Genomic DNA, 12,246 nt, shown 5'->3' with positions numbered 1-12,246 from the left:
ATCCTTTTTTGCGTTCACAGCGCCAGATTTTAACCTAGTAGGAAAAACTTAAACTAACCTTTTCGTTATCGTAAATCGGTTCCCCATTAATACTTTAGAATAGCTACCAGTTTTCGCTGCCATAGGATTATGGCAGCCCATTCTAAACCTGTTTGTAGCTATACTATTTATGCAATAGTAACGAATTTCTGTCGCATTTTCGAATGTTTAGGTGCAGACGTTGTCTCTGTAAATATTGTGTGAAACAAGGAATTGTAAGAAGCAAAGAAGATAAAACGGAATAGCAGCGTGAGGTCATATGTACTTTGCTGTTACCATGAGCGAGTATCTCGCCCTGGTCCCGGGTCCAGTAGTTGATGGACTTGGGGAAGGCTTCGGAGTAGCAGTCGATAGTGACCTGGCGGCCCTCGTAGGCGCCCACCAGCTGGTTCTTGGTCCACACCATCGGCGGAACTGTGACAGAGAGGAGCGCATTATTCGCACCGCGGCGGCAGGCGTGAGGCGGCTACAGCGTATTGGCAGAGGGTCGGCGGTAGGCGGCGCGGCGGTACTCACAGTGGACGACGAGCGAGATGCGCTTGCTGACGCTGGGCGGCACGCCGTTGGACGCGATGCACAGGTAGGGACCCATGTGCAGCCGCGAGACGCGCGCGATTCGAAAGACTGCGCCCTCCACGCTAGGCGCTGCAACACGATTAAGCACTACCTATAGAGACACATGCATGGAAACACTGATACATATTGGCGTGTATACAGGGTGTTACAAAAAGGTACGGCCAAACTTTCAGGAAACATTCCTCACACACAAATAAAGAAAAGATGCTATGTGGACATGTGTCCGGAAACGCTTAATTTCCATGTTAGAGCTCATTTTAGATTCGTCAGTATGTACTGTACTTCCTCGATTCAACCCCAGTTGGCCCAATTGAAGGAAGGTAATGTTGACTTGGTGCTTGTGTTGACATGCCACTTATTGCTCTACAGTAATAGCATCAAGAACATCAGTACGTAGCATCAACATGTTAGTGTTCATCACGAAAATGGTTTTGCAGTCAGTGCAACGTTTACAAATGCGGATTTGGCAGATGCCCATTTGATGTATGGATTACCACGGGGAAATAGCCGTGGCGCGGTACTCTTGTATGGAGACAGATTTCCAGAACGAAGGTGTCCCGACAGGAAGGCGTTTGAAGCAGTTGATCAGCGTCTTAGGGAGCACGGAACATTCCAGCCTATGACTCGCGACTGGGGAAGACACCTGCAATGGACGAGGCAATTCTTCGTGCAGTTGACGGTAAACCTAATGCGAGCGTCAGAGAAGTAGCTGCTGTACAAGGTAACGTTTACCACGTCACTGAATGGAGAGTGCTAAGGGAGAACCAGTTGTTTCCGTACCGTGTACAGAGTGTGCAGGCACTATCAGCAGCTGGTTGGCCTCCACGAGTACACTTCTGCGAATGGTTCATCGAACAATGTGTCAATCCTCATTTCAGTGCAAATGTTCTCTTTAAGGTTCGTTCCAACGTGATCAAATTGTAAATTTTCACTATCAACATGTGTGGGCTGACGACAATCGGCACGCAATTGTGCAGTCACGTCATCAACACAGATTTTCTGTGAACGTTTGGGCAGGCATTGTTGGTGATGTCTTGATTGGGCCCCATGTTCTTCCACCTACGCTCAATGGAGCACGTTATCATGATTTCATACGGGATAGTCGACGTGTGCTCCTGGAACATGTGCCTTTACAAGTACGACACAACATGTGGTTCATGCACGATGGAGCTCCTGCACATTTCAGTCGAAGTGTTCATACGTGTCTCAACAACGGATTCGCTGACCGATGGATTGGTGGAGGCAGATCAATTCCATGGCCTCCACGCTCTCCTGACCTCAACCCTCTATAGTTTCATTTATGGGGGCATTTGAAAGCTCTTGTCTACGCGACCCCGGTACCAAATGTAGACTCTTTGTGCTCGTATTGTGGACGGCTGTGATACAATACGCCATTCTCCAGGGCTGCATCAGCGCATCAGGGATTCCATGCGACTGAGGGTGGATGCATGTATCCTCGCTAACGGAGAACATTTTGAACATTTCCTGTAATAAAGTGTTTGAAGTCACGCTGGTACGTCCTGTTGCTGTGTGTTTCCATTCCATGATTAATGTGATTTGAAGAGAAGTAATAAAATAAGCTCTAACATGGAAAGTAAGCGTTTCCGGACACATGTCCACATAACATATTTTCTTTCTTTGTGTGTGAGGAATGTTTCCTGAACGTTTGGCCATACCGTTTTGTAACAGCCTGTATATGGTAATGGTAAAATTGCAACAATGGTGCTGTAATACTAAAATGTCTATTTCACCAACTAAATCAACATAGCTTTTGCTTTAAGGACAGCTAGTAAGAAATCCTACAGTGAGAGTTGGGGGCTCACCAGCTTACAGACGACATGAGACTCGCTACTCGGGAGTTATCATCGATGAAATGTGTAACTTCGGGAAGCACATTGAATCCGTCACCCGAAGAGCATTACAAGTATTCAATAACCTCATCTCCATAGGACACAAAAGATTTCAACTCCCCCCCCCCCCCCACCTAATAAAATTGTACCATAACAGTATACCAACTTCAATAGTGGGTTACGGCTCGGGAGTCTGGGCACCCAGGCTCACAAGGGCGGTGCCCGTCGTTACAGTGGGAAGAGTACAGAGAAACATGCTGTTAACATCTGTGGGGGCTTACAGAACATCTCCAGGTGGTGCCCTATTAGTGATAATGGGGCTCTGTCCTCTGGACATCAAAATTAGAGAGCAAGCAGCATGATACTGGACTAAGAAAGGGAACTATATGAAAATAGAAAATATTCTAGAAGTTCAGGCTAGGGACAGGGAGGAGATAAAGAAGAGGGGCGAGGACCTATGGCAGGAATTATGGGAAATGGATGGATCTGGCAGAAGAACCTTCAGGTTCTTGCCAAATGTTAAAGAAAGGTTAGGCATGAGGTATTTAGAGTTAACCCGGGGTTTAATTCATTTTCTCACTGGTCATAGGCCCTACCCGACATATCTACGCCGGTTTTGGAAGAGGGCTACACATCGGAGGGTACTCCCGACCCTGTGGTTTACGAGTACCCCCTTTTCGATGATGCAGCAGTTAGATTAAGACAACAACCACCAAACAATGATACATACGACCTATTAAGACATGAAGAAACTTTGGAATGTTGAATAACCTGGCAAATGAGGTAACACGTTAAGTTCTTACTGCATACCTGAGGGACATTCGCGATTCAAACCAACTACTGAACGTGTCCTGGTCCCCTAATCCTGTACCGCCTGTGCTTGGACAGGTCGACTCGCCAGTTGGAATCGGCCACGTGCATGGCTAGGGTGACTGGGGACACTATCTTCACGATTATGACAGCACCGGATTTGCTGTAGGTTAGTTAGTAGTTAGTATGATTACAAGTAGATACTAAAACAGGAACTTGCAGCGACCAGTAATTTTGGCTTGCCTAGTGCAGGGGCACGCTCATCGGGATTGGCTCGATGAAAAAGACATTGCAAGACAGTCAACCAGACATACTGACACATCTGTAACGCTGCAGGCAGTTAGGATTACTAATAAGTAGGTAACACTGTATAGTTTAACAAAAATCGTAAGTTTGTCCATTAACCTGTACTGTTCATACTGTCAGTAGTTTACAAATTAACTGTAATAGCTGCAATTGGCATACAACATTGTATCACTTAGGATCTATTCATCATTAAGGTGGAGGGTTATATTGTACAATTATTATGTATTGCAAAATGAAGTTTTTCTTAAAAAAGAAAAAAACACTGATACAGTTGAACATAGAGTAAAAATTACCCCACAACTAAAGTGATAAACATGACTCAGATGTAATGTCAAAGACGACCCTTGTGTTGCACGGGCTAAGATCGCTCCAAATGATCGCACCAGGCGTATAGGAAGGCGGTCTAAAAAGTTTAAGGACTCGTCACTAGATCGCAGCACTGGGTACGTTATGCACAGGATGCTCCGAAACTATTCGTTCAAATACAGAAGGTAGAGAACATCGGAACAACTACACTGACGGAAAAAAATCGCTACACCGAGAAGAACATCAGAACAACTACACAGGTGGAAAAAAATATCGACACGAAGAAGGAACGGTGCAACGTAAACGAAAGTTGGTAGTCGTGTTTCGACATCTGAAAGATGATACCTATTCAAAATTGTGACACTTACATAAGGCCGGTATTACACTATCAAATTTCTTTGTCAAATATCTTTGTCAAAGATATTTGATGGTGTAATAGGGAACTTCGTCAAATGTCGTCCAATATTTGATCAAATCTAGGGCCTCGCTGTAGATTTGATCAAAGGAGCCGCTTGTCTGCTGTTCACTGCAATGTGACATGTTACCACATGGAGCGCTAGCATCGCTACAGCGTTCTGTCGTCTGCAGTGTTTTTATAAACATTGCCGTAAATACAACTGGTGTGTGCCGACAACTATAAAATTAACAAAGAGATGTATAAAGCTGATGAGGCGCTTTGCAACGTGAGGCACGCTGAATACAAAAACAGATTAAGAAGATTGGAGACCTGATCTGACCTGACCTGACCTGACTTAACCTAACCTAGCCTAACACTCTCCAGTAGCAAGGAATCGGAGTGTACAGTGAGCCTGTCTTGTGCAGATGTAGCAGTTATTAAGTGAATATTGTGCTTTGTGATATGAGGATACACTTCATTGAGCACATACAGAAATGTATGCTCATCCGTTCTTAAGTAATTGATGTATGACTTGACGTTCTCCACTATGAGCTCACGTAACAAGTTTTGTTGAATACTTTTATCGTGTCGTCGTAAAACCTACGGCTTCACCCAGGTATGTTTTCCTTTTTTCCCCCCAATTCTCTTCCGCATGTGCACACAGTGCAATTGTGGTACATGCAACTGCTGCGGTTAATAAGAAGTTGTTGTAGTCAGTCATCTTGAACTTTGACGAAAAACAATACCCCTTCTAGCGCTACGTCAAAGATCTTTGTCAAATATATTTGACGGAATATTTGATCACATCTTTGATCGAATCTTTGACAAAGAAATTTGATAGTGTAATACCGGCCTAAGAGTGGTGCTAGTAGCGCCACTATGAGGATGTAGAGCAGCATTAGTAACCTTTGAAACTGGACGTCGTGACTTGATGTTAGTGAGGAATGCCTTTCAGGTGACAAAGGCGCCATTATGAACCCATTGCTGAGTTTGGACGAGATCGTATAATATGGCTACGAGAAGTTGCATGTTCCTACCACTGGACGTATCACTGACGCGTCATTGTCCGTCTCCGACAGGTGGATGCCACCATCGCCTGGTGCCGGACTAATGCCGCCAAAGCTACGGCTACGGCTCTATTTCACGAAACTGCTCCCAGTCCTCCGCCGCAATATTTCGATTGCAGGCGTGCAGGTGCCCTGGTCCCTGACGACCACGTATCTCGGGGTCCAGATGGACTACAAGCTGCTGTTCCACTGTCATGAAGAGTATGTCGCCAACAAGGGGCAAAAGGTGACCAGGGCCTTGTGCCCACTCTTCCGCAGCAGGGAACGCAACCTGGTTACCAAGCTCCGTAACTAGTGGACAGTTTTCCTGCCTGCCCTCACGTATGGCTCCACTGCATGGGCCACGATTAGTGTCGCCAGGATGCGGACGTTGGAGCGCCTGCAGAACCAGGTTCTCATGTGGAGCCCGCACGCACAGTCACTCACGAGGATCGTGACTCTCCATGTAGAAGCAGATATCGTCTCCCTCAAGGAGACTATACGCAACATCTCGCGGCGGCTCTATAAGAAAGTGGCTGCCCTACGGGACACTGTCTATGGACTACGCCACGTTGGGACTACACATCCACGTCGCTGGCATAGCCATCCGGTTCCGCTGACCATCCTAGAAGAATCGGCTTCTGAACATGACTAGCGCTGGGCCTGGCACCCCCACCATGGCTGCCTCCTTTGGCAGGACTAGACCTCCGATCCACGTCCATTACTTTCCAATCCTCCCTGCCCATGTCGTACTACGTTTTTATGCCAGACAGAGGAGTACTGTCACCGTTGCAGGGTGGTACGGGACTCCTAGTCCCACCGCCACACCTCCAAGGTGTATTGCAGTGACTCAGTGTTACTGCCCTATAGTTTATATTTACTGGCTCACCAACACAGTTAGACCACGGAATGCTGGTGATGATGTAGCGTACCGTATCACAAAAAAATGGAAGTTCATTCTGCAATACTGTAGCAAAACTTGGCAGGCATGTAGCCACTGTAAATGACTGCTGGCAGCGGTGGTCACTACAATGTACGGTCGAAAGGAGACCGGGCTCTGGGACGTCCACGTGACGCTACTAAGAGAGCCATCATGTTTGGTGCTTTGCTTTGGCGCATCATACTGCATCTGCGGCAGCAATTTCACTAGCAGTTGGCAACATAATGACACAAAGTACTATTACGAATCGGCTACTTCAAAGACAAATCCGAGCCAGACGTCCTGCAGCGTGCATTCCATTGACCGCAAGCCACCGCCATTTAGGTCAAGCGAGAGCTCCTTGAAGGGCTGTTATGTTTTCTGATGAAAGCTAGTTCTGCTTCTGTACCAGTGATGGTCGTTTGCTTATTACAAGGAGACCAGTGTGGGGCCTGAAACCAGAATCTCTGCGCTCTAGACTCACTAGACCTGTACCTGGAGTTATGATATGGGGTTAGATTTCCTTTGGCAGCAGGGGCACTGTCGTAGTAACCCCGCACCGTAACTGCAAGGTTGTACGCCATTCTGGTGATTCGATCTGTTGTGGAGCAATTCATAAACGACATTCTGGGAGGTATTTTCCAACAGAATAACGCCAGCCCACATGCAGATGTGGAACGCATCTTGCTCTACAGAGTGTCGACATGTTGTCTTGACTTGCTCGATCACCAGATATGTCTCCAGTGAAGCACATACGGGACATCATCGCACTACAGCTCCAGCGTTATCTACAGCAAGCATTATCCGTTCCTGTATTGACCGAGCAAGTGCAGCAGGCATGATGGACCTCCAACTCACAAACTGACACCTGGCACTTGTTCAGAACAGAGCAAGGACGTATGCACGCTTGCATTCAACATTCTGTCCGTTACACCGGTTATTAATAAAGCAGCATTTCAAATTTGCAGTGACTTATCTTTTGCTTTCATAAACCTGTGATTTTGGAATGTTAATCACTTGAATATGTTTACCTACACAAATGTATTCCCTAAATTTCATTACTGGATATGAACTATTTTTTGGTTTTGCGATTTCTTTTCCGTCAAAGAAAATGACCATATAATCTCTGAAGTCAATTTGTAATTTTGGGGGAAACGTTGTTAGTTATTTTGACGTAAGCTCTTATAACGGTGTCGCTGACGGAGTGTGTACTGCTCTGTGTACGGATATTGGCTCTGAGGTCTACTGAGAGAAACACCGATTCAATCGCAGACAAGTCCGCCTTGTGACAACAATGGTGACTTCTTTGTAAGCAGATCGATACAGTGGCAATCATTACCGTCTTAAGACAACAACAGTTAACATGGAGCGGATTACGTATCCTGAAATGGCTGACATACGGGTCTGTGAATGGAAACGAAGAGCTGCAATGGGAGAGTATTGACAGCCCAACAGACGTGCTCCACAACACCAAACATTCGGATGTCTGCATCGCCTCCTACGTCAAAGAGGCACTTTCCCTGTACCTACTCATGATATAGGTCGCAATCGAACAGTGCTAGCTCCCGAAATGAAACACGAGATTTAGCGACATGTTGAAGACACTCCATCTACAAGTGCATTACGTACTCCATACATCTTTGGCGTCAGACATATACTTTCCTGGAATGTATTACATGATCAACAGCTTCGTCCTTTCCATCTTCAGAGTTTGCCACCATTAGCACCTGAAGATTCTCCGCGATGAGTGCCAGTTTGCACAGTTGTTTTTACAACGGATAGCCCTACGCCTCTTATTTCAGGTAGAAGTCCCTCGCACTGATGAGGCTTTGTTTACTCGTTTAGGTTTTTTCAGTATCCACAGTTCGCATGATCTGGTACATTTGAATCCACGAGGTACTCGATCTCGTGCTCATCAAGACCGATTCGGTGTTAATGTGTGGGCCACATTCTCGCTGATAAGTTGATTAGACCATACATTTTTCTATTCCTCCTCAGCGGACAGAGGTGCCGCATCTTCCTGGAAAGCTGAGTTCTTTCCTTCTTCCTCACTCACAATTTTTTTCCAAATTTGCAACTGATGTAATCGGCCATCAATACTGGTTTTTATCCACTTGGCACAAAATAAATAAAAGTGGTACCATAAATTTAGTTACTGACACAAAGTAGTGAATACAAGATAATAAACTGAGTTTACATTCGTCTCTGCATCGTAATGATAAATGTTTCAACAGATCTATAATAAAAGCTAACTTCAAAATTTGGTGATTTTTACGGCTTAAACATAGAAATTATGGAAGTTATGTCCACTGCGTGCTGTAACAAAGGATCTTTCTACGGCCTGTTGCAGAACGATCTCGAATCGAAACAATAATAGCCTATATTGCCTCTGATATAATTACGTAATTATATGCGATGGGTAAACTGTTCGCCCGCACAATTACCTGTGAACGGCGCAAAGAGTAGTAAATTAGCTGCAATTATCTTCGATTAAACGAAGCCGCAGCTAACTCTGTCGACAACAAAGGAATTATTTGGAAGGAATGCTACAGTAGCAATGCAGAAGTACGAATATGGCTACACGGGGGCAGAAAAAGGGATGAAAGAAACACAACTGGAAAACCGTTATTTCAGATCCTTTACCAGAGTGTGCCTCCTCAAGATAAGAACTGCCTCGCTCCTCCTGTCTCGTTACTTACAAGAGGTAGCTGGAGCGCAGTCTAGTTCTAAATGGTAGCCCCGCTTGGAATGGAAGGGAAATGATAGAACGTGATTTTCAATAATAAGCCCTACTCCTTGGTAGATTTTAGCCGTCGGTCAATATGTCTGACAAGTATAAACTGTTTGTCCTATGTACAGTATTCCCTGTCTTTCACGGCCTATACTCCAATAATGTTATTCGATCATCACGCTTGTATAAAAAGGGCTCCGCATTGTTCCTGTTGGAAGATTAGAACAAAACTACTACAAGTATCAACATTATGAAGACTCATGCTTCGTTACTGAATTACGCTCCCCGGGTTCCGAAAGGTGGACTCTAACCACTATTGTTGGTTAGTGACATTTGCAACGCTATCATTGGTGTGGTAAGTACCTGGTTCGATGTCAATGATTATTACTATTACTGTTATTATTGCTATTACTGTTACTTTAAGAGTTCTTTATTGGTTTTCGTTATTTTCGACATGCAACCATCTTTCATGCACACATTTTAATTAAATACCCACTGAAACTTTCAAGATTAAGGCGCTAGAAAGGTCATAATAATAACAAATGGTTCAAATGGCTCTGAGCACTATGGGACTTAACATCTTAGGTCATCAGTCCCCTTGAACTTAGAACTACTTAATAACTAACCTAAGGAAATCACACACATCCATGCCCGAGGCGACCGTAGCAGTCCCGCGGTTCCGGACTGAAGCGCCTAGAACAGCACAACCACCGCGGCTGGCCATAAAATAACAATAAATGCATATATTCAAATTTTAAGATACTAACAGATTAATTAAGGTTTCCAGAAATTCTCTTTTCGATTTATTTAATTTTTATTTACCAGTTTTGGAATCGCCTAGCGATTCATCATTAGATGGTACATATTTCTGGAAACATTTATTCATGACAGTCACGTTATTCCATATCCGTAATGGATAAAAGTTTTATTTTAACACATTAAGTACTGCTAACATATCATAATCTAGTGATTGATGTTACCTATTTTTTTTAATGTGTGCAGCTATTTTTCTGAATGTGAAAATTCACTACATATATAGAGTGCTTTTGTTTAAGTATTTTATCACTAGATCGAGTGATACTGGAAAAGGGGAGAGGTACGTTTTTCCGTAACAGATTTTTAATAAGTTCTCTTGGTGTGTCCTTAGGACGGGGCAAGCAAATGGAAGGGGGTTCACATCAGTAACTGCCTAATTTCCGCACTCACAACAAGGTATATCACGAAGATCGAAGCGGCACATATGATTTGGAAAATTCCCCTTGTTTAGCCTTATCGCCATTAAACTACAGATGTTTTTCTACTGTAGCTGGTTCTGTGGAACTTCGATGGAATCTTTTATTGAACTACTGCGTAGTGGGTGCCCTTTAATTGCATTGATGAGTTTCTGCCTTCTTTCTGAATGAAATTAATCCTGGATTTGACATTGTTATAAATTATGAGTGCGGTAATTTTATATTTGCATGCTTCCCTGTGGTTAGTGAGTTCTTTACAAGTTCATCCACTTTTTCGTTGTATCTGTCTCGGCAGTGTTCTTCACCCAACTCATCTCTAGGACTTCCCGTTTTCTATTATATTGAATTCGCTGTTCTATTACATTGATGGTTTAACTATTCAAAGATATATTATACAGCTTCTTCTTGTCACTGAGTTTGAAAAAGACATAGAATCAGTGACTACCAAAATTTTGTTTGGAAGTAACTGAGCATCGAACTTTAATACACTCCTGGAAATTGAAATAAGAACACCGTGAATTCATTGTCCCAGGAAGGGGAAACTTTATTGACACATTCCTGGGGTCAGATACATCACATGATCACACTGACAGAACCACAGGCACATAGACACAGGCAACAGAGCATGCACAATGTTGTCACTAGTACAGTGTATATCCACCTTTCGCAGCAATGCAGGCTGCTATTCTCCCATGGAGACGATCGTAGAGATGCTGGACGTAGTCCTGTGGAACGGTTTGCCATGCCATTTCCACCTGGCGCCTCAGTTGGACCAGCGTTCGTGCTGGACGTGCAGACCGCGTGAGACGACGCTTCATCCAGTCCCAAACATGCTCAATGGGGGACAGATTTGGAGATCTTGCTGGCCAGGGTAGTTGATGTACACCTTCTAGAGCACGTTGGGTGGCACGAGATACATGCGGACGTGCATTGTCCTGTTGGAACAGCAAGTTTCCTTGCCGGTCTAGGAATGGTAGAAGGTTGGGTTCGATGACGGTTTGGATGTACCGTGCACTATTCAGTGTCCCCTCGACGATCACCAGAGGTGTACGGCCAGTGTAGGAGACCGCTCCCCACACCATGATGCCGGATGTTGGCCCTGTGTGCCTCGGTCGTATGCAGTCCTGATTGTGGCGCTCACCTGCACGGCGCCAAACATGCATACGACCATCATTGGCACCAAGGCAGAAGCGACTCTCATCGCTGAAGACGACACGTCTCCATTCGTCCCTCCATTCACGCCTGTCGCGACACCACTGGAGGCGGGCTGCACGATGTTGGGGCGTGAGCAGAAGACGGCCTAACGGTGTGCGGGACCGTAGCCCAGCTTCATGGAGACGGTTGCGAAAGGTCCTCGCCGATACCCCAGGAGCAACAGTGTCCCAAATTTGCTGGGAAGTGGCGGTGCGGTCCCCTACGGCACTGCTTAGGATCGTACGGTCTTGGCGTGCATCCGTGCGTCGCTGCGGTCCGGTCCCAGGTCGACGGGCACGTGCACCTTTCGCCGACCTCTGGCGACAACATCGATGTACTGTGGAGACCTCACGCCCCACGTGTTGAGCAATTCGGCGGTACGTCCACTGCACATACGGTTCACGTCCACACTGTCGCGGCATGCTACCAGAGTTAAAGACTGCGATGGAGCTCCGTATGCCACGGCAAACTGGCTGACACTGACGGCGGCGGTGCACAAATGCTGCGCAGCTAGCGCCATTCGACGGCCAACACCGCGGTTCCTGGTGTGTCCGCTGTGCCGTGCGTGTGATCATTACTTGTACAGTCCTCTCGCAGTGTCCGGAGCAAGTATGGTGGGTCTGACACACCGGTGTCAATGTGTTCTTTTTTCCATTTCCAGGAGTGTACTTCAGGGATAGCGATTTTTTCCGCAATAAATGTTGAGGTCTTTGTGCTAACTGATATTTTCTATTCTTTTCTGACTCTGGATAGAAAAAAAGATGTAAACTATAGAGTTGTTTAAGGTATGCTAGGATAAGTGCCAGAGGTGGACCAACCGGCTATTCATTTGCTTAGTTC

The 12,246-nt window shown here is 45.4% G+C and overlaps 1 protein-coding gene across 1 annotated transcript in view; it reads right to left on the bottom strand.

Moving 5' to 3' along the window:
* Positions 1-12,246, bottom strand: part of LOC126266663 (lachesin-like) — a 502,722-nt gene that overhangs the window by 99,918 nt on the left and 390,558 nt on the right. Inside the window, exons 5-6 of the mRNA XM_049971079.1 lie at positions 556-684; positions 316-453 (exon numbers count right to left, since the gene is read on the bottom strand). Of these exons, the coding sequence (XP_049827036.1) occupies positions 316-453; positions 556-684 (267 nt within the window). The remainder of the gene's footprint in view (positions 1-315; positions 454-555; positions 685-12,246) is intronic.

This window comes from Schistocerca gregaria, chromosome 4 (genome assembly GCF_023897955.1).
Source record: "Schistocerca gregaria isolate iqSchGreg1 chromosome 4, iqSchGreg1.2, whole genome shotgun sequence".
In the NCBI taxonomy this organism is placed as follows: domain Eukaryota; kingdom Metazoa; phylum Arthropoda; class Insecta; order Orthoptera; family Acrididae; genus Schistocerca; species Schistocerca gregaria.
The sequence above is the reverse complement of the archived record's forward strand: the minus strand, read 5'-3'. Positions and strand labels throughout refer to the sequence as shown.